The 27,491-nt window shown below is 40.1% G+C and overlaps 1 protein-coding gene across 1 annotated transcript in view; it reads left to right on the forward strand.

Moving 5' to 3' along the window:
• The window catches only part of CCDC102B (coiled-coil domain containing 102B), a 239,920-nt gene that overhangs the window by 35,349 nt on the left and 177,080 nt on the right, over positions 1–27,491 (forward strand). The window contains exons 3-4 of the mRNA XM_012725769.1: positions 24,703–25,246; positions 26,054–26,274. Of these exons, the coding sequence (XP_012581223.1) occupies positions 24,719–25,246; positions 26,054–26,274 (749 nt within the window). The 5' untranslated portion in view covers positions 24,703–24,718. The remainder of the gene's footprint in view (positions 1–24,702; positions 25,247–26,053; positions 26,275–27,491) is intronic.

Consider the following 27,491-nt stretch of genomic DNA (forward strand, 5'->3'; position numbering starts at 1 on the left):
GCACCGCCAGTCTCAGTCAGACCGAGGCATCCACAGTTAACAGCTTCCTTACTTTGCCTTCCCTTTTCTCTATAAAATCTCTCCTGGTTCCTTCAATGAGGCACCCTAACCACTTCCTGCTTGGCGCAGCCCAATTTAAATCTATTCGTATCGCTTTATTTTTAAAAAAATATTTATGTAGGCCCTCCCTGGTGGCGCAGCACTGAGAAGCTAAAGCCGCTTCCACATGAGTTCGATTCCCGCCTGCCCCGGAGGTGACCACATGGCGTGGCACACCTCTCCTGACCCTCCCGCTGCTCCCCTCAGCAGTGTACTTCATCGATCTGCCTGCTCTGCTCCCCACTCTGTCTCTGGTGAAGACTCTCACTGCCCCTGAACCTCTGGCCTGTACCCCAGTTCTGTATGCAGAAATAAATCTTTAAAAAATATATATATTGATGTATGCATACAGAACTGGGGTGTAGGCCAGAGGTACAGGGGCAATGAGAGGCTTCACCAGAGACAGAGTGGGGAGCAGAACAGGCCGACTGAGGAAGTCCACTGCTGAGGGGAGCAGCAGGAGACAGGAGAGGTCTGCAGCACCATGTGGGTCACCTCTATGGCGAGGATCGAACTTGCACTGAAGTGGCTGCAGATAGCTTTGCTGTGCTGTGCTTTAACCGGTTGCACCAGCAGGGAGGGCCCCATATCACTTTTTTTGCTCAAATAAACTTTAAATGTTTAAGATGTCTCAATTTTTCTTTTAACACTCCACATTTTCCCTCACTTACTTTGATGATGTGTGTTTAAGCCTGTGTAGTCATTTTCTAGTCAAGTTTAGAATTTCAGGAGATTTGCAGAGTTCATCTTTAATGTCCTCCCTGGTGGTGCAAGGAGTTATGTCTCAGCACTATGAAGCCATCACCAGCCACTGCAGCACGAGTTCAATCTCTGGCCAGAGAGGTCACCACATGGCACAGCAGACTTCTCCTGTCTCCTTGCGGCTCCACTCAGCAGTGGATTTCAGTGGATCTGACTGTTCTATTCCCCACTCTGTCTCTGGTGAATCCTCTCACTCTCCTGCCTGTACTGAGTTCTAGTATGCATCAATAATTTATTTTTTTTAGAAAGAGTACATCATTGAATGGCCATTATGCCCTCAAGGAATACTGGCTTACAAAACACACAAAAGAATACAGGAAAACAATACTGAAACAGAACCAAAATTCTGGAAAGAGGTAGTTAGTGCAGCAGTTTTTCAGATGGATTTAATTTTTATCTTTATAAAAATTATCTTTACACACACACATATTTAAGAAAGCAAATAATCTGTAAACCTCAATAAAGTGTAGTCCTGTGTGATGTAGCTGTGCAGCAAATTATGATGGTCTCTGTAGGATTCATCTGAAAATGCAGCAACAAAACTTGCCCAACGTAATTTCTTTTGCATTTCCGTTATGTCGTTGGAAACAAATTCATGAGGAAATTTTTTCCAATCTCCCTTAATAATCTAGAGAACAAAATGCTTGTTGTTAGTGTATCATAGTCTGAATTACTTTGGATGCCTCTGGAATGCAGAATAGTCTCGGGATACTGTATGTTTACTGATTTTTAGAGACTCTATTTTGAAAAACATTTTTTTAATTAGGAAGACTAAGTGGAAAACAATATTGAGTCTCCATGGAAACTTACCAGAAAACCGTTTTCTTTCTGTGTCGACATCACAAGCTTTAAGATAGGGAACAGTGTGGGCAGGGAGAGAGGTTTTAAAAAGGAGGTTTTTAATTTTTCAGGTAGACACTTAAGAGTGGGATTTCTGGGCCATATAGCAGGTCCATTCTTTATCTTTTTAAAATTATTTATGTATACAAGTCAGTATCTGCAGTATAGGTCAGCTGAGCAGGAGGTGACACCATTCACCAGAGACAGAATGGGGAGCAGAACAGCTGGATCGACTGGAATCACTGCTGAGGGGAGCAGCGGCAGGTCAGCAGAGGTCTGCTGTCCCTGTGGTCAACTTCCAGGCCAGGTATCAAACTCAGGCCCCAGTGGCTTCGGAGAGCTTGAGAGCACTAAGACTTTGACCCTGTGCCACCAGGGAGGCCCAGTGTTTGATTTTCTAAATGAAAAGTGTTGAAATTTTGAAAATGGACTTTATTACCAAAATCTAAGTGTTAGTCAAAGCTTTTAACTCAGACGTTTTCCTTTGAGGTTCTCTGAGTTTTGTAATCATTTAGAAATGATGACTCTGTGATCACTGGCTGATGAAGTTATAAAGTGACAAGAAACCACTGCCATGTTAACTGTCTGCTAAAATGACAAAAAACTGTTTTAAAGAACATGCTAGCACACATGGGTTGTGTTTCTTGCGTCAATATTAAAAATCTGTAGCGTGAGTTATGTCTTTCAGCTATTAGTATTCATTGAGTAGGTTGATATTTTGGGAAAGAAAGAGAAACACAATAAGGAAGAAAACCAAGCAGGACTAATGACGGTTGAGGATTTTCTGCTTGTAAAGATACGAGATATATGTGTTTTAGTTCAAAGTGAAACTTCTGCATATTTTATGGGTAACATATTCCTTCTAAAGTATTAATAGATAGGAATAGAGGGTTGTCACCGACAGGAAGTAAAATTATTTTTATTATATTGATAATTTCTATTGGTTGCGTTTGACAGGTAACATTGGTAAAATTTCCAGAATTAGTTGTAATACATATTCATTTGCTATCAATCCATAGGGAATTGGATTGCTATATGAGCTCATAAAAGCTTACTATATTACAAGTATTTTTAGGAAGTCCCGCAGGATGTATTAACAACTGCAGATGAAGAATAAAAGGAGTCTTACATTTATTAATTTGCTGTACAGAAGATAAAAAGCCAAAGCATTTTCTTTAGAAATTTACTTGGAGTAGAGAAAGACACATATTGCCTGATTTTACTCATTGGTGGAATATAAGGGAGGAAAAAGCAATGAACAGCAAAACCGGAAATAGGCCCTTAGACCCTGAAGCAGAAGTGGTTTCCAGAGGGGAGGTGTTGGAGAGTGTGGAGGGGCTGGCTGGGGCACCCAAGGGGCTTGGGCTTTGGTGGTGGGTGGGGTGAGGTTCAGCCGCGAAGATGAAACGTGGAAAACTATACAACACTGTAAACTAACATAACCTCAATTAACAGAAAATAACTTTGCCTTGAATAACATAGTCCCCTGCTTAAAAAAAATTCAGGTTAGCATTAGAAGAATTTCATCTTCTTTCATACATTGTGTCCATGATAGTTTTCCTTTGTCATGATGGCATTCAAGCAGCAGATATAAAGATGCTCTTTCTTTTTTAAACACTTAACGTAGTCTCCCTGGTAGGGGAGAGGGTATGTCTCAGCGCTACCACCATGATGGCCGTCTGAGGCAACCTGAGTTCGATCCCGGCCGGGGAGTGACCTACAGGGTGCAACAGACCTCTCCTGTCTCTCCGCTGCCCCCTCAACAGTGTGTTTCCATAGATCCACCTGTTCTGCTCACCACTCTGTCTCTGATGAATCTTCTCACCCCCTCATACTCTGGCCTACACCCCAGTTCTTCTGCTCAAACAAACAAAAAGCAGTGCTAAAGTGGGACATCTGTGGGGAAGTTCATTTTCTTCTCAGTTACTGGTCTTGAGGGGTGGAAAGGACCCTGGGAGGCAGGTAAAGGCCGGGAAGGAGTGTGCCTTGGGCTGAGGTCACGTCTCACCTCAGCGTGGCTGCTGCTGCTCCTGGACACAGAAGAATAAAAACCGCAGCGGTGCCACCTACGTCCTCCTTACGCAGGCGGCCCCCAGCCTGCAAGGCCTGGATGTGTGCTGGTCCCGTGATGTCCTTGAACTCAAGACTCCTGGGAGCTCCAGAGACGCTGGAGATGTAACTCCCAGGGGCTGCGGGTCTGAGTTGCAAGCTGGCTACAGGCTCCAGTTCCTTAAAACTAAAAATAGAAATACCGTATGGCCGAGCAATGCCACTCTGAGGCATTTATCCAAAGAACATGAAGACTCTGACTGGAAAGGAAGTGTAGCCTGCATTCACAGCAGCGTCACTCACAGCGGCCAAGGCAAGGGAGGGCCTAAGTGCCCATAAACTGATGATTGGATGAAGAAGTTGTGGTGTAAATACTCAACAGGGTACTTCTTAGCTCTTAAAAAAATGACATTGTGTCTTTTGTGCCAACATGGAGGGAGGTTCAACTGATTCTCTGCAACCAAATAATCTCACAGTCAAAGACAATAACTAGATGGTTTCTTTGACATATGGAATATAAAAACCAAAGCCACGGAGCTAGCCCACACAACAGAAATAGTTGGATTCTGTGAAAAACATGGCGGTTACCTAAAGGATGAGAAGAGGTAGGGGCCCCAGTGTGGCAGTGTGAAGGGCTTTAGGAGTGTGCATTGTGGATGCAGTGAGGTTATAGACACATCAAGGTGAGAAACTATTTCCCAAACTGAAAAGGGTGTTGTAAACGCATGGTAAATCGATGAAGTGTGATTGACAAAATTTCCAGGAAGCTGCATCACTAGAGTTGGCACGGCAGTGAAAATTTGGTCTGAAAGGAGTCTCCCCTTCTATTTGGCAAAAATAGGTGTTAGAAATACAGTAAATAAAATAAAATCAAAGCAAACAAAACATCACCAAGAATTCCCAGCAACCAGAAAATTAAGTCAGAGTCTTAACAGCTCTGGGGCAGTGTGGAGCCCACTTCATTCATCATGAGGCTGGGACCTGGGACCCAGGAGAGGACCACTTCATTATTCAGTCCAAACAATGACTCAACTGTTTGTTTCTTCTTGATGTGCTTAATTTTCTTTTCTTTGTTTCCATTGGTTTCTTTCCTTCCTCAGAAAGCTTTTCCACTAGTGGCCAAACCTGTGGTGTAATGAAGGCACTGTTTCCTCTCTTCATCCTTTAGCCACCATCTTACTATCAGGCAAGGTGTTCATGTAGCATGGAAAATTCACCTTCTGTGTTTTGGGGTCAGGCTTCTCTCCTCTTGGCTAAGTTTTCCTGTCTGGACGCCCAGTTTCTAAGGCTCCCACTCTCACAGAGCTGCCAGCATCTGGGCATCTGAAAAGACTTCCTGTTAAGCCACTTCCGCCTTCGTGTCTCCTCCTCCAAGCACAGGTGCGTCTCCATCCGTCCACTGTGCCTGCTAGACTCTAGGGCGTTTTCCACACACCCACCAAATTCCTCGAGGTCTACGTGTTGCAAGGATGTGAGAACTGGAAATGTTTACCAACGTGGTAAACATTTAACATAATTGATATATTTATGTATTATAAATGGTTGTCATTGTAGTATCTATCACATTTTGTAATTATGCAATATGGCTATGTTTTCCCTAGCTACCTTAGTCCTCATTACAAATTTGTACCCTAAAACACCCCTTTCCTTATTTCCCCAGGCCCTCAGCCCTCATGATCTCCATTGCGCTGTTATATTTTATCTGCATTTTTCAAGTTTGATTTTTTTTTTAGGTTGGCCACATGACTGAAAAGATTTACTACCTGCCTTTGCACACTCACCTTGTTCACAATATACTCAAAGTCCGTAAATATTGTAAATCGCACGGTCTTTTCCTTCCAAACACCCTGTTATGTGTCTACTGGGTGTCATGTCTTTTTATCCATACGTTGATGAGATTTGGTTTTAACTCCATTTCGGCTATTGTAAATTAATCTGTGATGAGGTGCATTTCTCCCCCAACTGCAGTTTTCATTTTCTTGGGGTATATTCCCAGAAATAGTACTACTGGGTTAGCGACAGATCTATTTTTAATTTTTTGAGATGCATCGATATTGTTTTCCGTTGTGACTGGGCTAATTTACCTTTGGGAGTTGAATTATTTTGTAGCCCAAAATTAAAAGCTGAGTTAGAAGCGAAGTGAGCTACCCACCCAGCAAAGGACTCTTGGAGATGGTTGGAGTGGAAAGGAAAAGAAAGGTTAGGCAGCAAGACTGGCAGAGCGGGCGAAGGAGTTTGGATCCTCCTAACAATAAGGGGGAGGAAGGTTGCGGATTGAAAGGGTTTCAACAACGATGAAATAATCAACCTAAAAACATAATCACACCTTTCCATTTGCGAAGTGATGAACACTAGTGAAAGGGGAAATGGCTGGAAATCCATTTCAGTAAGCTCGGAAGGAGATGTTAGTTCTAGCACTCTGGAGCTGAAGTGGATGAATCACGGATAAACAGCACTGTTCTGTAGTGCTTTTATTAATCTACAAAAACAAGTGGAGGGGAGTCGGAGTTAGTCTTCCACAGAATGGGAAATGTAGAACTTTCCCCAAATACTTTGAAGCCGCAGAACTCACATTTTCTGTTTCTACATGAGTACATACATATACACATCCATAAACACACTCAACAAATATAGTTTTCCTTTTCTCACAAGCCAGAGGAGTCCAAATTGATGAAATAGGATTAATTTGTTTGGGGTTGATGGACATACATCAATATAATGTAAACAAATGCATGTTGGCAATTGTAAACTAGTTTAAATCATATTAGTTTTAGTTCTTACTAGAGTCATTCATCAATTTGTTAATTGAGAGCTTCTTTGTTCTAGTCACTGTGAGGAAAAAAAATAAGGTGTAAATTTAGCCTTTACGAAGCTCCTAGACTTGTATTAGCAATATATATTGAATTTATTAGGCTGCTTCATAAATCTAGATTAAAGTAACCAGAGAACAGGACCGCAGGTGGAGGAAAAAATGAACCAGGAAATACACTGCAGATCCATCATACCTCTCATTACCAGCCACACTCGGCTTAAAGTATCTCTCTCTCTCTCTCTCTTCCCCCGTCTCTCTCTCACACACACACGCACACACACACCCATGCATACACGTGCTCACACACACTTCTATTTTGGTTGTCAAATAGTTTCTACATCACATCTTTTTCAGGCATAAGATGTATGTCCATTTAGCTAGCCTGTAGACCTCTTATCCTCTAAGTGCAAACTAGGAGCTGATGACAGGACTAGAGCTGAAAAATACTGTGATTTGCCTCGGTTTTTTTATGCGCTCCGTGAAATAGGCTTGGTCTCTGGATAGGAGCCAAGGAAAAATCACTTTGAGTTGTTTACTGCAATTCATCATTGCACGGTTCCCATAGATCTAGATAATTTGGAAGTGGGGTGGTTGACATTCCTGTATCTTTTTCTTTATTGTATCTTTACATGCTTTGCTTTCTGAATTTTATTAATCTTATTTTCCCTTGATTTCACTTTAACAAATATGTTGTTGCCCAAAATTGGGGTAAGAAATAGACTGTTTTTCAAAGAGATGATTCTCAGGACAGCTTGTTCTATCATCACTGAAGTGTTGGGGGTAGTGACTAGAGACTTGTGAACATTGGCTTCATGATCTGTGTTTTTATTCCAGCCATAAATTCATGCACAGAAAAGGGACTTTGGTAGGCAAAGTAGGATGATGAAAGAAAAGCTACCACCCATCGACTGTGCATGTAGTTCTCTCTTTTTTGTGTGTGTTTTACAACAAACTGGTGAGGCAAATATATCAGCCCTCCAGGTTTAACATGATGATAGAATTGAGGAGAAGTTGAATTTACAAAGATCTCACACTTGATCAGGAGCTACACCGAGCCCCCTTTCCAATACCCTTCTTCCCTATTGCCTTTTTACTTTATGGGATAACAAAAATAAAAAAAAATGTGGATTTTTTTTTTGAAGAACTAATAAAATGAATAAGCTCTTTAGAAAGCCAGAACAATAACTAAACAGAGCACTGTGTTGGAAAAGGATCAGTTGGTTGTATAGGAAAAAAAAGTAGGAAAGAAATTATTTTCATTCAAGTTAATTTGTGCTATGAATAACAAGACATGCTTTGGTGCTATGTCGTTCTACTTTGTGGGAGAAAAAAAGCTGTGAGTTGTGATCTGGCCAGAGCTGTCCCAAGGCATTCAGGACTGACTCTTTTGCTAGTTAGGGGGGAAAAATCTGCCACTTTCAATTTTTTTTATAAGTAGGGAAATTGCCGTTATAAAATGTTATGCATATTTTATTTTTTATTCCAGTTTGTTATTTTATGAAAAGCTTAATTATGATTACATTTGTCTTAAAATTCTTTTGACATTCAATGGTATAGCTCATCTTAAAGCATGAAAGAAATATGAATAGGAGTTTATTTTCTAGATTTTATGCAACAGAACTCAGTGGGAGACTTAGTTTTCTGAGGTCAGATCTTTTAAGCTGCCAAGCATTGTTAGAAATTTAAAAGTAGATCTGGCTTTCATAAACATAAATGAACACACAGAGCTCACTATTTGAATTCAGCCTTTTAAAAAATATATCAGTTACTTTCTGTTTGGAATGTTTTCCATGTTCCCTTCAGCATTTGAATAGCAAAATTATTATCCTGATTCTGTTTTTGTTTCTCAAGTCTTTGAAAGTCAAAATTTGTGCAAAATTTGGAGGAAGCTCCCTCCCCAGCTCAGTCCAATTAACTTTGTGTTGTGAAATGCTCATGGTTTTGAAGCCAGTCCAGAGAATCTTGGTGGTTATATTCTAAGTTAAACATTTTCATAAAGGCAAAGAAGAACACTGAGAAATCACCTGACATCAAGCAAAGGATCATATTTGTGTCTGTATGTGTGTACGGAGAAATGGGAAAATTAACTACTCTGTATGAGACTTGTTAAAGGTTTTACAAACCATTTGTTTGCTAAGACTAATATCTTCATTTCCATGAAGAGGAAATGGATCCTGTGAAAATGAAGTTCTGATAATCTGGATATAATTGTTCTCCTAAGCGTTCGTATCAAAAACAAAGAAGTATCTGGAAAATTTAACCTGTGTAACTAAGGCATGAATCCTTTGAGGCATAACCACCAGAAACAAAACGAGCTGAAATTTTAAATATGATAGTAAAAATTCCACTCATCTTTTTTACATGAACTAAACATAACGAATTTCTGGGTATTTTATGCCCATTCAACAGCATACTAAATGAATGATTTCACTACAACTAATTGAATATCATTTAGTCCAAGCCAAGTATTGTCTTCTCAGGAAATAAAGCTTCTTTCAAGCAGAGCTGATGGAACCATACTTTGTTGAGAACCATGAACTCTATAGACTATTCCACGTTGTCTTCTCTTTCTTCTCTTCATGTGATTGACTTCTTACTCACACTTGCGTACAATTTCCTCAACCACCAGAGAAATCTCTTCCTTCTTCTGTATTTCCCTTACACTCTGTCCTTGGTAACACAGTGTGGTAATGCTCTGTCTTGTCTGTTCTCCTGCCTGGTCTAATCTGTCCCGACCAGGTCTCCTTGGGGTAATATTTTTCTAAAGGAAGCATCTGGTTGTTCTGTGATGATCCTGCATGATGAGGGTCACTGCTGATGGATTTGTGTGAATGGACAAACTGTAAACACACACTGCCACAGAGTTCCAAAAAGGACACACCCAGGTAGCCCCCAGCCAGGTCAAATACCAGGATCTCACTAGCATTCTAGAAGCTTTTCTCATGCCTTCTCCCTTCCATGACCATTCTGTCCAGAGGCAAGCAAAGTTCTGATCTTTGTTCTTTGGTGTAACTTTGCCTTGCTTTGTTCTTCTCTAGATGGTATCATGCAGAATAATATTTCATGCCACGTACTTTTATTTACATTTTGTATCTGAGACAAACTCGCTGTAGCACTGGTGCATCCATTTCTGTTGTTATAGATCTCTCTACCACGTAAATTTAGCAAGATTTATGATGTCAGTTTGGCTGATGGACAGTGAACAAATTTAGTTTTAAGTAGAGCTCAGAGACAATGCTGAATTTTATAAAATACATATTTTACTTATCTACTGAGAATTTTTATTCTGTTTATATGGTTTATTAAGTCAATTGCAATGATTAATAACAGAATGCTAGATGAATTTAATATTCCTGGCATATACTCAGCTTCAGTGTGTTATATTAATCATTTTTATCACTAGGTTTTCTTGCCAATATTTCTGTTAGTGTTTTATATTTATGTAAGTGTAAGGTACGTGTCATAAACTTCTCAAGAGGTCTTGCTATCAAGACTATTTTGATCTCATAAAGTGAATTAGGGTGTGTTAACTCATTTTTTTTAATTTGGTAAAGTTTGTGGAATATAGGTACTGGTGTATTTTCTTTATGAATCATTTATAAATAATCTCTGCTGGATTTAGAGAGAACCTTGTGTTGGATAATTCACATTCCTTTATTCTTCCATTCTACAGCAAATAATCACTGTCTACTCTGCATTGGTTTGTATTAGCCTCTGGAGATAGGTTGCAGGTAGACCCGACTGTGTATGGTCCTTACCCAGGGAAGCCCACAGCTTCATCTGTGAGGGAGGCAGAGTGATAGAATTAAAACATGGGCCAAACTCTTAGCCATTCATGAAGAATGAGCACCAGTGCTCAGATGCCATGGCAGGGGTAGAAACCTACAATATGGTTACAGGGATTCCTGAGGAGAAAAACAGTGAGAAATAAATCAATTAATTTCTGCTCTCTCATTTGAACTGACACCTAATGTGTTTGCTAAGAGCTATGTAAATGAGGATAACTGGCTGTGCAGAGTGGTTCATTTTCTCTGATTTTAGAGAATGTCCAAAGTAAAGGAGTTTAGTAACCCATTGGCAGATTCACATCCTTCACTCTAAATGAAAATCTGGCACAAAGACTGCATTTTCAAGTCAAAAAAGGAAAACAATGGCAACAAATAAGCCTCACTGGACTCTCAAGAGCAATGAGAAAAAGAAAAGATACTTGTCTTAAGTCCAATAATGCCACTTTTCTAGTTGTTGTTAATGGTTTGCAAAGATAGTCAGATTTATATTTTCCAGAGTGTTGTATTTTAAAAAACTGTTTCTTCCACTAATTTCTTAAGTATAATATTTATTTTCTTTATTACTAGTTGTTGGGACAAACTGTTATCTTTTTCCTAACTATTTTATTGGGCTTAAATACAATATTTGCATGTTACAGGGAGAAAACAAATCTTGAGTTCTTTTCAATAATGAAAAATACTGAATTTAGTCCTATATGGAAATTGATTTAATGCAAAATGAAACCATGTCAATTACAGGCAGCAGGATAATATATACAACATGTTGCAAAATTCTATTTCACTTTCTTGGGAAGAATCAAATGAGCACATGTTTAACTGGAAAAACTTAAGCTACATCAGTGAACTGTATCATCTTCAATACCCTGGCTGTGACTTTGGATGAGAGGTTTGGAAGAACCTCTGAAAAGTATGTAGGCTGTATTGGTATAATTTTCTACAAGTATATGTCGATTTCCAATGATCTCAATATAAAGTTAACTATGAACAGACAAACAAGAGTCTGTACTTCAGTGCTAACAAGTATTCTTGTTGTGAGATGAATAAAAGTCTCCTAATGTAATTACCTCAGGGGAAATTCAGCCTATTAAATGATCAGGTGATAAAGCAGTTACTAATCAACCAAAAATGAAAAGATGGCATTCGTTAGATTCACATTGTTGAACTGAGCTGAAATCCCACGTGCCTGTAACGGTCTGAAATAGACACAGAACCGCAAGCCTGGTGTCTCCTCCATCTCCTGTCCTGTGTTGGGCTCCTGATGAGGTCGTGAAGGGTGTTCTAATGCGAAAGACAATATAGAGTTAGAGCAACTTAATCTTTGACCAGTCTTTGAAATCTGTAATATTCAGTTCATTATGTTGTCAGATATTTTCTTATCCTCAAATAGACCTATGATGATGCACAACTCTATAGTAACTAAAATTTATATTGATCACACTATCCTTAGCCCTTCTTCCAATTCCATTTGCTGAGCATTTTGGATGCAAATATCTTTAAATTTAGAATTTAATTCTTTCTATATATTTTCTATTATTGCATTGTCCATTGAATGGTCATATACACATGGGTAAGTGTATTTATAGATATGAAAAAATATAGCATATGTATTGGAAAACTGGACAAGAAAGAAATTGCAATTGCATATTATCTAGATGTAAACACTTTAAGTTAAAAAAAAATACCATCATCAATATTGCTTTAAAAATTAAGATGATGAAAATATACCTTGTAGACCACTTCTGTTACCTTAATATTTTATCTATAGCTTCAGCATAGCATTTGAAATTAAATTACTATTTGATATAAATTGGTTGGCACTAGTTTTAAAAATAAGTTTTGGGGATGATACAAAAATAATATTCAACATGGAGAAGGCCTTGGAATCGAGCAGACAAATGCCCTAATTGATGGCATACTGTTTCCGTCTCCTCTGTTTCTAGGTACCCATATTATTTGAATCATTTGCTAGTTAAGGGCATAATTTGGAAAAGAATTATAAGAAAAGTTAAGTATAAGAAAGGAGCATTGCCATATATATCTTTCTTAGTTTGCATTTTCTTTTGATTTCTCAGTTTTTATTTTTTTCACTCTAGAATGAGAAAACAAGGAAAAATGGAAAGAAAACTGCCAACTCTCTAATATATAGCTTTGTTTCTATTTAGTAGAAAGATACATAGTAGAAAAAATTGACACTGTAATTTCAGAAAATAGATATTTTGAAATAGTAGGAGAAAAGGTTCAGCTTACTCAGTATTTTTGAGTAGAAATCTCATCAATCTTTGGTGTAGTTGAATTCCCTGTGTAATTTTTCAAGTGTTTTGTGTTAAAGAAACTTCAAATGTGTTTTGTTAAATTCTATACCCTTAAGGGTTGGACTCTGTAGTGACTTAAAGGAAATTCCATCCATATGCTTGTAATTCAGTGAGCTGCGCTAGCTTTTTCTTTCTTTTTAATATCTGATGTACAGCTCTCCTCCAGCTGTTACTCCCAGGCAAGATTTCACTAAGTCACCAACCAAACGTTTGAGTTTGGGATTTAACATAGATCAATAATGTGTAGATTCTGAACAATGCCAGGAAGTTTTTTCCCTCTGACTCCAAATGAAGGTCACAGCTGAAGACTGGCAATGGTGCTGAAGGTCACTGAGGGTAATTCGGTCAAGGTTACTGCAGAGTCATAGATTTCCTTGTCTTTCACTGTAGCTTACTACATTAAATACTTCCATTTATAGCAGTGCTTTGTAGTATCTTTACCTTATTATTTAATCCTGAATAAGAGTAAATAGTTAATGATCTATTTCATCCACACATTTTTCATCTCCTTGACCAGATTTGTCAGTTTCTACAGGCCTGGTATTGAAATAGGCCCTGTTCCCTCTTTTGTTTGCATGACAGTAAACAAATATGATTTGGATGTAAGTATCTACATGTGTGCTAGTGATTCTTATTTATTGTCTGCGGTGAAATAAACTCTTAGTGAGACTATGGTAATCTGTGCAGTGTTTGATGATTTTTTATTTTTGGGTGTGTTTTATTTACTTTAATTGAGATATAATTAATATATAACATTGTGTTAGTTTTACATAACACAAAGAATTTGATATATCTATATACCATAACATGACACCACAATAATGTTAACTGAACTTAACATTATTGGGAAGCTCTATAATATTTGAGTCTGAAAAAGAATTTACATGTCCTTTGAAAACAATAATGAAACAAATTGATAAGTACATTGAAAGTAACAATGATTTCCCTTTACATCTTTGTTTCTGTGTAATTGTAGTGAAGATGGATTAAACAGAAAAGTGATTTGACATGGAGGAATTACTTTTCCCAATACTGCTGACCTCCCTAATGTAAACAATATTTGGCTCACTCTGCCAAATAATCGTATCAAAATCATGCACAACACAGTTGAACACACGCGTGCGCCCTTCATGGTCGGTCTCCACACGCGCCACAATACACATGCAGAGAGCACAGAAACACATGTGCTGTATGTATTTTCTGTGGTGATTTGGGAAAGTGCTTTGAGGTTATTGCGATCTTCATTTTTTTAATGCCCTTTTAAACAAGCAATTTCATGCTGTGCTCTTGGAGGAAATCTCAGCTTGAAAAGAGGATCTTGTTCTGAGCCCGTGTATGTAAGAACAGGGCGAGGAGCTTGGTTTCCACTGCTCTGTGCTTCATCCAGCCCTCGGGGTGTCAGGTTTTACTTTTATGAGAAACACAAGAAAGTAGTGTTGGCTGCGAAATTCTCTAGCCTCTTGGATGGTTGGCAGGGTTGAAATTCAATTCTGTCCCTTGGCGTCCCTCTCCCCAAGTGAAGGCCAATGAGACCACACACTTTGCCCCCGGCCTTTAGTGCAGGGTGTGATAATACCCAGCATTAGCCCAGGTATGAGGCCAAAGTCTCTAAGCTTTGAAAAGGAAGAGTTAAGCCCTTCCTCTGCCGCTCACCAGGCTGCTGACCCAGGTCAGGCACTCACACCCATATAACACGATTTCTGTGAGCCTCAGAAATAACACAATTTCCGTGAGCATCAGAAGAACCTACATTACACATGTCTTTAGAACAGGTATACAATGTGAAAAGTTGTTTCGTCTTGCAGTTACTGCCTGAAATTCTGCTGTCAGCATCTTATCATGTTCGCTGATACCTTCAGTGTCTCTGGAAATGGAAATCCTCAGAGCAGAGGGGCTCACTGACACCCGGGGAGGTGAGGGGAAGCCTTCCACTCAACCTGGGCAAAGGTAGGGAAGAGAACGGGCTGTTCGAAGATCAGGATGAGCGTGCAGGGAGCCAGGCGGGAAGGAGCAAATGGATGAGAAGGAAGGAGGCGAAGTCGGGGAGGGATGGAGTCTGGAGCCCGTCTTCATGGCTGGAGAGGGTGGATGGCGGCAGAGGGGTGCCTGCTTCACTCCCGGGGTATCAACAAAAGCATTCTGGAGAGGCAGGGCTATGCTTCATTAGGGACATGTGCAACTTTATTTACAATGTGCCAGGAAGGATATGTGGCTGCGGAGTAGCGCCTGGAGAGAAATGTTAGTCGTTTTAGTAGCAGTCAGTTGACTGAGTGTTGGCTGTTTCCTCAGGAACCTGCCTCAGGTGGTAACAGGAATCTTACAGGTGTGACAAAGTTTCACATTTTGAGATGGCAAGACTATCCTGGATTATCTGGGTGGCCCAAATGGACCTCCAGAGTCCTTTGGAGAGAAGAGAGGCTACTCAGATATAGTAGTAGGATTGAGATGAAGGCAGCGAGCGGTGGGGTCGGCGTGATGTAATGGCGGGTCCTGAGCCGGGGTACCTGTGGCCGTTAGAAGCAGAAAAGGCTCAGAAGGTGGGTTTTCCTTCAGAGCCTCTCAGAGGCCTGTCTACAGCCTGATGTTAGCCCGTGGAAATTTATTTCAGTTTCTGAACGTTTGACGTGTAAGGTAATAGGGTCATTTTTTTTTTTTTTTTAAGATTTATTTATTTGTGCATACAGAACTGGGGTACAGGCCAGAGGCACAGGGGCGGCGAGAGGCTTCACCAGAGACAGAGTGGGGAGCAGAACAGGCAGATCAAAGAAATACACTGCTGAGGGGAGCAGCGGGCAGGTCAGGAGAGGTCTGCCACGCCATGTGGTCACCTTCGGGGCAGGCGGGAATCGAACTCATGCAGAAGCGGCTTTAGATTCTCAGTGCAGTGCTTTAACCCGCTGCGCCACCAGGGAGGGCCAGGGTCATGTTGTTTTAAGCCATCAAGTTTGTAACTTGCTGGAGCAGCAATAGGGAAAAACAAACCACTGCTGTACTGTGTTAGCAAATTATTTGCAGAGATGTTTATTGCCTTTTACATCAAACTCAGTGTGTTCTATCACGGTACAGTGTAATGATGTATTGAATCAATAAAATGAAACCACTAACTTCTATACTCAAAATATTGCTTAACTTGGACTATCTGCTTTCTTGAGGGGTATTTTTGAAAGTTCCAAAGATTACTAGGACAAATATTGTATTTTGGGTACTAAGCTTACCCAAAAAGAATAGTTGCAAAGCCAAGGACAACAGATTGTCTTTGAGACTCTAGCAGGTGTTGTTTCCTTCAATCTATGGTCTTTCTCTTGTTCGAGAAAATATTGACCTTGTACCATCATTACAAGGTATTCTCTATAGCATCCGATGAACCAGCAGTTTGTGTGATTTTGTGGAGTTCATCTTTTTAAAGACTTTTGATCTCATTTATAATTCAAGAGGGTACATTTTCATCTCTACCACAGATAATGTCATCATTCTTTATAATGAAAATTAAACTCCATATCATACATAAGAAATAATGCATGACAAATGTGCCTTTATAGAATATTGATTTGCTTTAGTAAGAAGTAGGAAAATATTTGCACTTCATATCTTTGACAAGAGGCTGATTCCCAGGGTCTACATATAACTCACACAATTCAACAAAAAGAAAACAATGAACCCACTCAAAAAGTGGGCAGAAGAGCTAAGCAGACATTTCTCCAAAGGAGACATGCAGGTGGACAGAGGTATCTGAAAGAAAAAAAAGTTCAACATTACGTTTCATCAAAGAAATGCACATCAAAACAACAATGAGATACCATCTCACACCTATAGAACAGTCCATATTAAGAAGACCAGAAACAAGAGGGGTTAGGAAGGATGTGGAGGAAAAGGAAACTCAAACACTGTTGGTGAGCGTGTAGACTGGTCTAGTACCTAATGGTTAGCACCTACAGATTCCTCAGAATGTTAAAAATAGATATATCAAATGATGCAGCAATTCCATACCTAAGTATCTGCTCAAAGAATACAAAAACACTAATTTGAAGGCATAGTTGCCCTCCTGTGATCATTGAAGTGTCGTTTATAAAAGTCAAGTATGGAAGTAGTCCAAGTTCCCAGTGACGGAGCGGTGGCTTATGGAGATACGGTCTAGATACATGGTGGAATAGGACCTAGTCATAAAAATGTGGAACACTTGTCATTTGTAACAACATAAATAGAACCGAAGGAGACAACTCTTAAGCAAAATAAGGCAGAAAGAGAAGACAAATACTGTGTGGTTTTGTTCATATGTGGAATATAGAGAAACAAAACAAATAGACACAACTAACCAAAACAAACCCTAGAAATCTGACCGTAAAACTGAGGTTACCTGAGGGGAGGGAAGGTGTCACCATGGATGGAAGATTATGGTTGCCTTGCTGGTGGGTGTGGTGTGAAGACCCATCTGAGGGGCAAATCCTGTATCTTTGAATTAGATGCAGTATTTCAGCCAATAGAAAAATAAAGAAGTAAGGCGAATGAAACAAAAGTTTTTGGAAATAGTATGCAGAGTTATCATTTTTTACTTCATTTTTTTTCTCTTAGCTTTCAATATAGGATTCATTTTATGCAATTTGGATGATTACTATAAAAAGTGTGCTGTTAGGAAAATGAAACCAACTATGTATAAATTTTTTATTAAAAATAAATCACTGTTGCAAAAATAAATATGATCATTATTAAAGTTATTATTAAAGTTGCTATTCTCTGCAACTTTATTGTTAAGCCTGAGAAAATTTTCCAGAGGGTTAGCAAAGTTTGGCAACTGTGCTTTCTACCGGATGGATGTGGCTTCTTGAATCTAACTGATATGAAAGGGCTTTGTCTCGCCAGGACACAGCATAGCAGGGCCTGTGACTCTCTGCTCTAGCCTCAGACATCTCTAAGAGCAGGTGTGAATGAGATAAATGGCTTAAAGTTTTACTTAAGAAATAAAAGATTGGGTGGTTTGTTGTTTTGTTCATTGAAACCCAGAAGTGAACTGAACTATTGAAAATGTTCATGAATTTGACCTTAAACAAAATCTTCCATTTTAACAAGTAAATAACATAAAGCAAGGAAACAATGGAAAATGCATCCTTTCTCTTAGCCCCTGGCAGGACTGTTGCATAGGGCAGACCCTGCTCACAGAATTGATTACAATTTCAAGTTGTTGTCTATGTGGTTTTTGGATTTTATTTTCTTGAAACAACTATTTATGGCCACAGTCAGGTTGTCCTCTGTCTTACTTAATCTCCATGAGAGGATGCAGAATGATGTTTAGATAGTGGTGTCAGCCCCAGATTCAGGGTCGCCTGTCTTACCGTGGGCCGCGATAGGGATTTTGACACAACCAGGCTTTTGCGGGGCCTTTCCAAGGAAATATGTTCTCTGTTGGCCCCCTGGAAATAGTAGCAATGTTACTGTTCCATGAAAATAAGAGTGGATGGGGCCGTATAATTCCACCACAGCTAATACTGATTTCATCTTGGCGTAAGCTCTCAACAAATATTTTGGTTTATTTATTTGGCACTATGAAGTTGGATTAGACTGCATAAGAAAATTGGAAGAGTTTGCGATTTTGTTCTCCAAAACCTTGAAATGAACATACATATTTGTAAAAGCTGATGAATTCAATGTGTCAAGCTTCCATATAAGTAGGTAATAAGTAGTGTAGATTTTGTAGTGTTAGGAGAAATATACTTAAGTTGTTAAATGCAAATCTCAGACAAAATGTCTTCATGTGTATTACAATTTGTTCACTGCTGAGAAATTGCCCTGATTTTGTAAGACAGAACTTTTCCTGAAGAGGTCTGATAGTCCCAGTATTGTATCAGATGAGTTAATTTTGTTATATCCTACAAGAAATTCAAAATTGTTAAACTGAATTTGTGTTTGGCAGGAGCACACCATTAAACTTGAAGGGGGTCAGCCTACGCAAAAATGGAAATTTTATTTTTCCAAGGCTCATTATTACAATTGATGCCTTGACACTTTTTGAAATGCGTTGTGGACTTTGGATCTTGCTTTATTCCTTTAATCATATTCCAGAGAAGCAAAGCTGATCCTTTGTACCTACAGAATTATTATTTCAATATAATAATTTCTCTTTATAACTTATTAAAACATAGAAAGTACTGCTATTGTCTAGGAATGGTAATAACAGCAAGGTGCTATTTAGAGAGCTGATTCTGATACAGTTGAATTTAAAAGAAAAGTTAATTGTTTTTATTATTGAGATTACCTAAGGAACATTATTTTCATCACCACAAACCTTGGCTAAAAAAAGACATCACATTGACTTGAACAGTATGACTTAACAGTGTTAGTTAAGGTAAGAGGTTAAAGAGAGAGGAGCCATGGAAAATTAGCTTTAAAAAGTCAGGTTTTGTCATGTGAATGCCAGGCCAATGTCTTTGAAATAGAGACCATTGTGTTCTGGTCAAATACTAGACCTTAAATACAATAGAGAATCTTGGCAAACATGAATGGACTCAAGTTCTACTAGAATGCCTTTAGAAAATAAAGTACAAGGCCCTCCCTGGTGGCGCAGCGGGTTAAAGCACAGCAGCTAAAGCCGCTTCCACATGAGTTCGATCCCCGCCTGCCCCGGAGGTGACAGGGCACGGCAGACCTCTCCTGACCCGCCCGCTGCTCCCCTCAGCAGTGTACTTCGTCGATCTGCCTGTTCTGCTCCCCGCTCTGTCTGTGGTGAATCCTCTCACCCTCTGCATCTCTGGCCTGTACTCCAGTTCTGTATGAATAAATAAATCTTTAAAAAAAGAAAGAAAGAAAATAAAGTACCTAAGCTGTAAAAAATTAGCAACGTATTCAAATTTACTTTCTTAGCTGCATTCTCAGTGCAAGGTTTTCCTGCCTCTGTGTGACTGCGATCTTACAGACTGCAGTCGTCCCTAGTGGCGTCACAGCGCGCGGCTTTAGCAAACGCAGCTGCGTAATGGGCAGATCTGGGACCACACTGCCTGGTGCCAGGGCCACCCTGTCCTTCTGCGCACTCCACTGTCAAAGTGCAGGCTTGCCGTTTTCCCATTTTATATTCGGTGCTCTTGCAGAAGAGTCCTAAAAATGCTTTCGACCCTCATACAATGCTAACCATTCCACTCTTCATTCATCCATGCTCTGATGGGCTACGTTTTAAAATGCCATGTGAGGGTTTTCTTTCCTGAATATTAAAAAGAGATCTGTTCTTTGCTCATTTTCTCAGCACGTGGACATCAGTTCCATCCCTTGTTGTGTCTGAATCTGCAATAACCTCTTTTCTCCTTACTGAGGGATTTGTTATCACGATTTTGTGTGCTCTTGAGGTCCTATGCTTCTCACTAAAGACAAATCCGAGATTTCATTTAGAATGAATTTCCAATAAGTTAATGGAAAGCAATAAGTATAAACAATAAAACAAAAACCCCTTTGGACCCTCTCTTATCCACCCCAATAGCGTAACTTCTGCCAAAAATGTTTTTATCTCTGCTCTTCCTCCTGCAGACAATCCACAGCACATCACTTCAGGGAGACTCTCTAATTACATAGCTGTGTGTTGAATCACAATGCACTGTTTATTTCTTCAAAGAGTGTTAGGATGTGTGATTGTTAGTTTAATTTATTGCTTATGGTGATCAGCAAGGCCCCAGGGTGGCAGAAATCATGTTTATTTTGTCACTTTCAAGGCAGAGGCAGAAAGTAGATTTTCCACACAGAGGAAGGGTCTTCACAAGATGGAGGACCGTCAGGCTTTGGCCTGGTAGAGGCTACGTGAGGATGACAAGCCTGGAGAGGGGGCCACTCCAGACGAGGCTCATGACCCTGAAGCTCTGCCAACACCCACAACTCTTGAGATGAGGTTTGAGCAAGCCAGCTGGGCTGCCAGGACCTCAAGAAGGCCGGGGTCCCGGCACAGGTGAGGACGGTGGAGGAGGCGGGAACACTGACAGGCCCCAGATGCTGCAGGTCCTTTCAGCTACTGGAAGGTGATTAAATTCACTCTAAGCAACACGTCAGGTGTGAGCTAACAGGAGACACTTGATCACAGATATGCCCCAAATGGAAGACTACCAAATACTTGTCATAGTAAGGTGGACTCATGTGGTTAACACAGATGATCATTTGAAGCCAGGCAGTTTTTATGGAGGGAGGTAGTAACCGGGTGCACATTTCCTTAATTGTGAAGTGGGCTCCACTCCTTCTGACTGTGTGACCTGAGTGGTTACTTCAGAACCCTGGCCCTCCTTCATTCATCTCTGGGGTGGACATGATAGAGCCCTGGACAATTCACTGAATGTTAACATGACACAGGAATTGAGACGGCATCCTTTTTACATCCTTTTTTGAGATGTGCATCCAATTTACAACATTTTTGTAAATTTCACTTACCTTATCTGCTTCCTAAAAGTGCAAGGGAGAGAAAAGAAGCTGAGCAAAGTTCAGTGTTAGCATTGTCCAAGGTGACATATCAGTGATTTGCATACCTTGGGAAGATGGTCAGCGTGAGTCAGTTAAAGTACAGCTGTTTTGATTTAATACTCATAAGAACTTTACGCATATGCTATTTCTGTCTTTTTTACAAATAAAGATAGGAGTTATAGGCAGATTATACAATTTGCCCAAGATCATCTTTCCATGAAGTGGCAGAGTCAGAACTTGAACCAAGGGCCTAGAGACTAGTGTCGCACACATTAAGCACCAGCAAGAAATTTGCTGAGTAATATAAACATAGATTATAGACTCATCATGTTTAGTTAGTTATGTACTGTATTCAAAAATACTTTTTGTAATATAATGTAATAGTGTAAATAATGGTAGTTTGATAGGGTGGACATATTTAACAGTGCCACTGAGGTGCAACTGATACAAAATACGGAGCATAGTTAATGTACCTGATCTCTACCTTGATGAGTGTGGACATCTACAAACACCCTGGAAACCATATCTGTTAGCTCCATGAAGTCCCTTGGGCTCAACTCTATTTTGTTTGGTAGTAAGAATAACCCAAAAATCAGCATAAGAAGCCAAAGAGTCAGTAGCCTTCAAATATTTTCTCACACTTCAAAGTCTTTGTGCTACAATCATTGACAAATGTTTTTGCAGTCACACAAAATAAAAAATGAAGGGCACACACGTATGGCGGGAAGATGAATGCTTTAACAAATACACATAAGAATTAAATATCTATATTTCCACTGGCTTGAGAAACTCTTTAGAACTGGAAATACGATTCAAGTTCAAGGACTGAGTGATTAAACCCCACTCAGTTTTGTTTAGTCAGATGTGAAAAGTACATAGTTAATTGGTAGGCGAGATCTCAAAGTACCAGAATCCAATTATAGAGTCTTCAAAACACTAGCGAAGTAAGATTTAATGAGACATTTTTAAAGACATTACAGTTTTATTGTACTGATTTATTTTGAAAAATAGCAAGGATAAATGCAAATTTAATATGCTGAAACGAATTTTCTCTCTTCCTTTTGGAATTCCAAGCAAAATAAATATCATGAAATAGTGAATAACTCATGTACGAGTATATATAAATATAGATACACATATATACTTAGTATGCTTCTAATTAAGGATTCCTTTTGTTCTTTCCTTTTTTAATATTTTTCTTAGTTTATTAATGATCCAAGAAATTTGGTCAGTTGTATTAACACTGCCCTCTGAATTACAGTAACTGAAGTGAACAATTACTCCAAATAAGCACTAATTCAAATTTGATTGGATATATACCAATGCTAACTAAAAGTAATTATAACCACAAATCTATATTATTATCATAAGTATAATAAGAAGTTAATTGGTTTGGCTTTTCTATTAAACACTTGGTATAATGTGTTTTTTCTACAACTGAAAGTAATATACATTTAATATTATATAATCTTTTTTCCCCAATGCATATAATCACTTTTCTCCAGCTTATTGGCATAGCGAAACCCTTTCAGCTGATTAAATAGATGGCTCATAGGAGACAGTTTATGATCTCTAACTATATAAAAACAAAAAAAATGAGAGGCATTAATGTTGAATGTAAAACATTATCTAAGATTATTTATATCAGAAATTCTTATTTGATAATAAAAATGGGTAAACTTCTAGAACCACATAACTTCATTAATGTATAGATTAACTTGCATGTTTAACATATTTGTTTAAAGGAAATAATTCCACTTACTAGATCTTCAATATATTGCTATTTAAATAAAGTAATGGATAAATACATGGTAAGAAGGCTTTGCATTTACCAATTAATTTATTTTGCTATATAACAGGAAAGCTGTTTTTAATTCCTTTCGAAGATTTTGGAATTGCTAAGATCTTGTTCCATGTGGCCTGTGTTGTGACGTCTCCTCATTTTTAGGAATCACTTCTTGGGTGATAATCCTCAATACCGATATTGACAACACAATATGTATTAAGAAGTTGACTGAATAAGTGCACTTATATGAATTATTTTTTTATCTATATATGTCTGCTCAGGGGAGAAGCAAGGGGGTCAGGAGAGGTCTGCTGAGCCATGTGGGTCACCTCCGGGGCCGGGGATAGAACTTGTGCTGAAGTGGCTGTGGCCAGCATTGTAGCACTGAGCTTCAACATGTTGCACCACCAGGGAAGGCCCCGGACCATAGGATATTTAAGGATAAAGACCATGTCTGACTCATGCTATTTTATTTTTAGTACTTATTTGATATTAATCATAGAGGAAAATTAATCAGGTATCAGTTGGATTTTTTGAAGAATTATTTATTTATGCATACAAGAACTGGGGTATAGGTCAGATGTGCGGGGTGGAGGTGCAAGGATTCCCCAGAGACAGAGTAGGGAGCAGATCAGGCAGATCCACTGAAATACACTGCTGAGGGGAGCAGCGGGCGAGACAGGAGAGGTCTGCTGCACCATGTGGGTCAGCTCCCTGGCCGGGAATTCAGTGGCTAGGGATAGCTTGATAGCACTGTTTTTAACACCTGTGCCACTAGGAAGGCCCCTGGATTTCTTTCTGACTGTAAGTAACAGAAGAGCCAACCATCAGAGTTACATAAATATAAGCCGTCACCCTAGCAGAGTGAGGGAAACAAGGTTCACTTTCTAGCTACCGTGCAGCAGTTCAATCAATAAATTTCTTTCTGTTCCACCATTTTACTATTTTTTTTAAATTTATTTTTATTATACATACAAGAGCTGTGATGTAGGCTATAGGTGTGGGGGGTGGGGAGGTTTGGAATGGGGTGTAAGATGATTCACTAGAGACAGAGCAGGGCAGATCCACTGAAATCCACGGCTTAGGGGAGCAGTGGGGAGACAGGAGAGGTCTGCTGCGCCCTGTGGGTCCCTCCCTGGCTGGGGATGGAACTCATGCTGCAGTTGCTGGCACTGAGACTTTAACACCCTGTGTCAGCACGGAGGCCCTGTTCCACCACTTTAAAAGTTACAGAATGGTGATGACATTCTCTTCCAGATCCTGTTCTTGCTCAGACAGCACAAAACCAGAGGATAGGGTTATCTCCTGACATTCTTTTATTTTTGTGGACCGGAAACCTTCCTGTTGAACACTCCCTCGCAGCTCATCAGTGGACGCTGGTCCCTGCAGCCTGAGACTGGAGAGAGGCCCGCGAGGGGGAGGCCAGCATGGAAGAGCTAGACCAGGGGAGACTTAGCCCTGGGATGGGGAAGGGGGGTTTTGCTATCGCCCTGAACAGGGGTGCTCTGTCTGCAGGGGAGGGGCTCACTTGTGTCATCAGAAGTATGTCCTGAGTGGAAATGGCTCTGTTAAAATGAATTATTCATATCACACACCATTTCCAATGCTATCTTCGTGTTATTATTTCTATGAAAAAATTTAATGTGAGCGGTTTCCTCCCTCCCGCCCCTTCTTCCTTCTTTCCCGACCAATGCCTATGTTCCTGTATATGTTTAGTCCACGGGAGAGGACAGTAGGCACACTGAAGAATGCGCTGCTTGCATCAACTTTTTTAAAATGTCGTTTATCCAGTTATGAAGGAAATTCAAGTGTCAATTGTATTCCCTGTCTTAGGCCTGAGAAGACGAATATGAATTTGGATTCCATTCACCGGCTAATTGAGGAAACGCAAATCTTCCAGAGGCAGCAGCCATCCCCGAAACCACCCGGTGCCATGGCGGCGCCTGCCTCGTCCCCTGGGGAGACCCGTCACCCCTGCTGGCCCCTGCATGGCCTCCAGGCTCGCAGCACCTGCGCGCACTGGCGCAGCCCCAGCGAGTGGGACCTCTGTGAAGAGCTGCGCCAGCGCGAACTGCAGGAAGTCAAAGCCCGAGCAGCTCAGATGGAGAAGACCATGCGCTGGTGGTCGGACTGCACCGCCAACTGGAGAGAAAAGTGGAGCAAAGTTCGAGCTGAGAGGAACAGCGCCAGGGAGGAAGGGAGGCAGCTCCGAGTAAAACTGGAGATGACCATGAAAGAGTTGAGTTCGCTCAAAAAGAAACAGAGCGCACCACAGGCACCGGGGACACGAGAAGCTGAGCTCAGCCGGGACCTGAAGACGTCCACGCTCTTGGGCGCATCCCGCGTGCGCAGAGGCCAAAGTCAGGTGCGCGGGCAGGTGTGTGAGCGGGGGGGACAGAGTGCGGGCGGGAGGTGGGGGGACACGCAGAGAAGACTTGAGAGTGGGGGTTGTTACTATGTGATCGGGATTACTGGTCTGACGGGTGCCATATTGAGTGATGGCAAGAATGGGAAATGACGAGCCTAGGGTGATGTTGGATCTGGAAAGCAGTGATTCTCCTTTTGTTGGGTCGAGTGGAGCTCGGTTAGTTTCTGCGGTTGGGACGCTACAGGAGAGGACTGGTCGGGAACAGAAATTCCTTTTCTCAGCTCTTCAGGCTGGAAGTCCAAGATCAAGGGAGCCTAAGTCTTGGCTTCTTTTTGAGGCTGGTAGTAAACTAAAGTAGTCCAAGCAGCACTCAAAATTCCAGAGTTTATTGAAAATGTATCATACCTTCTCTTCCCGTGTCGCTAAAAAAATAACCAGTTGGTTTTACTTTGAAGCTTTCAAGGGCCCGGTGACAAAAGAAACTTAAAAGAGGAATGAATAAAGTCATTAAATAGCTGTTCAGATGTATTCAGTATTATTTTTAGCTCTGGTTGGAAAAACCAAACTTAAACTAAAAGTTAAAGCAGACCTTTTGAGAAATAAATTCTATTATCATAATGCAGAAAATTCAAAGAAAAGGAATAGCTGAGAATGCAAAAGCACGTTTGGGCATATAACACTATTAGAGAATGATAAAGAAATGGACATTTATTGCTGAATAATAACTCTCCGCCCCAATCTGTTTCTTCATGATTTTTCTACTAAGAAATATAAAGTTGCCACAGTATTAAAAGTTTTGTGCTTTTTTCTTCCCAGGAAGAAGATTTGGTTATTGATACTCTAAGAATAGATGAAGAGCTTAAGCTCAACCTAGATCATCCCGATGCGTTCAAAGATGGTGGTTCTGAAAACTCTACAGTGAAATCTGGATTAAGACTTCAAGAGGAAAATCTGCCTTTGGAGAATGAAGTGCCTGAAGTTTCAGCTTTGCAGGGGCAGTTGGATGAATTCCAAAAAGTCTTAAGGAAGGAAAGAGAGTAAGTGCTAACTATTGTCTCTAACTCTGATTTTCAGACCTCCTAAAATTAAGTCGTTACTTTGTACTTGATAATGACCGTGACTGATCATTAAATTCTAAGATTAAAAAATAGAAGTTTGATATATAATTCACTTTATACATTTAAAAAGTCATATGTGATTTGTTAGTTTTTATTATTCTTTGATAATAGCCTTGTTCTTATCTATCTCATTATTCAAGTATTTCTTACATTTAAATTTTTAATGTATATGATTTAGAAAACCTTAGTCAGTTTCCCAAGTTTTGCAGAATTAGTAGACTTCAATGAGTCAACTAAAGTGAAATATATGTTAATATTAATAGTGGACAACTCAGATTTTGTGAGGTTGAGCACAGACAATGTTGCTTTACTCACTGGCCATTTGTGATAGAGGCAGAGGCCCTGAATCTGCCATTAAATGACCTAGATTTGACCACCTGGATCTCCCTCTTGGTTCTGACTGTCCATCTGTGATACTGCATTAACTAAGGCTGCAGTTGTCTCCTTTGGAAAAATACAAATAGCTTATATTCCAGTCCCCTCTGGTTTTGTAGTGAAGCTTCCCACACAGTGGTTATTGAAACAGTGACCTACAGTATTTACTCAGGAATCATGAACCAGGACCCATGTTATAATTTATTTTTTTTACCCATTCTTGAACAGTAGATCTTAATCCAATTCTAAATTCAGCCTCTTATTTTTAGAAGGATTTTGCTTTTTAGTGCTTACAAAATTCTCTCAACCCCCTTTCATAATGCTACTCCGTCAGTGGGTTTGATAGGAAGTACATGAGCCTGGGCTTCCAGAGGTGAACCCCCTGCTCTCCCATACACCACTGCCCTGCGTGAACACAGGCCCTCCTCCTGGGCTCACATGCACAGACATACAAATTTTGACTTCCTTGGAAGAAAAGGCCACCATCACTTTATAAACTTGGGAGCACCCCATGAAAATTGAACTTAAAGCAAGGAGAGGAAGGTGATGTAGTGGGGTGTCACAGTACTCTGTGTTTATACTGCGGCCTGCATAGGTTTCAGCCACTTAGAGGGGCAGGTGGCTCAATAACATACAACTCTTCCAGAGTCTCATCCTTCAGTCAGGGTCCGGCTCCAGCCAGACCTAGGCACACGGCAGGGACAGTCGCCCGAGCAGGAGCAGATCTTCGTGCGCAATGACCTCATGATTTGTCTGTCACC

The sequence above is a fragment of the Condylura cristata genome, unplaced genomic scaffold (genome assembly GCF_000260355.1).
Source record: "Condylura cristata isolate star-nosed mole 26May11 unplaced genomic scaffold, ConCri1.0 scaffold00016, whole genome shotgun sequence".
Lineage (NCBI taxonomy): Eukaryota > Metazoa > Chordata > Mammalia > Eulipotyphla > Talpidae > Condylura > Condylura cristata.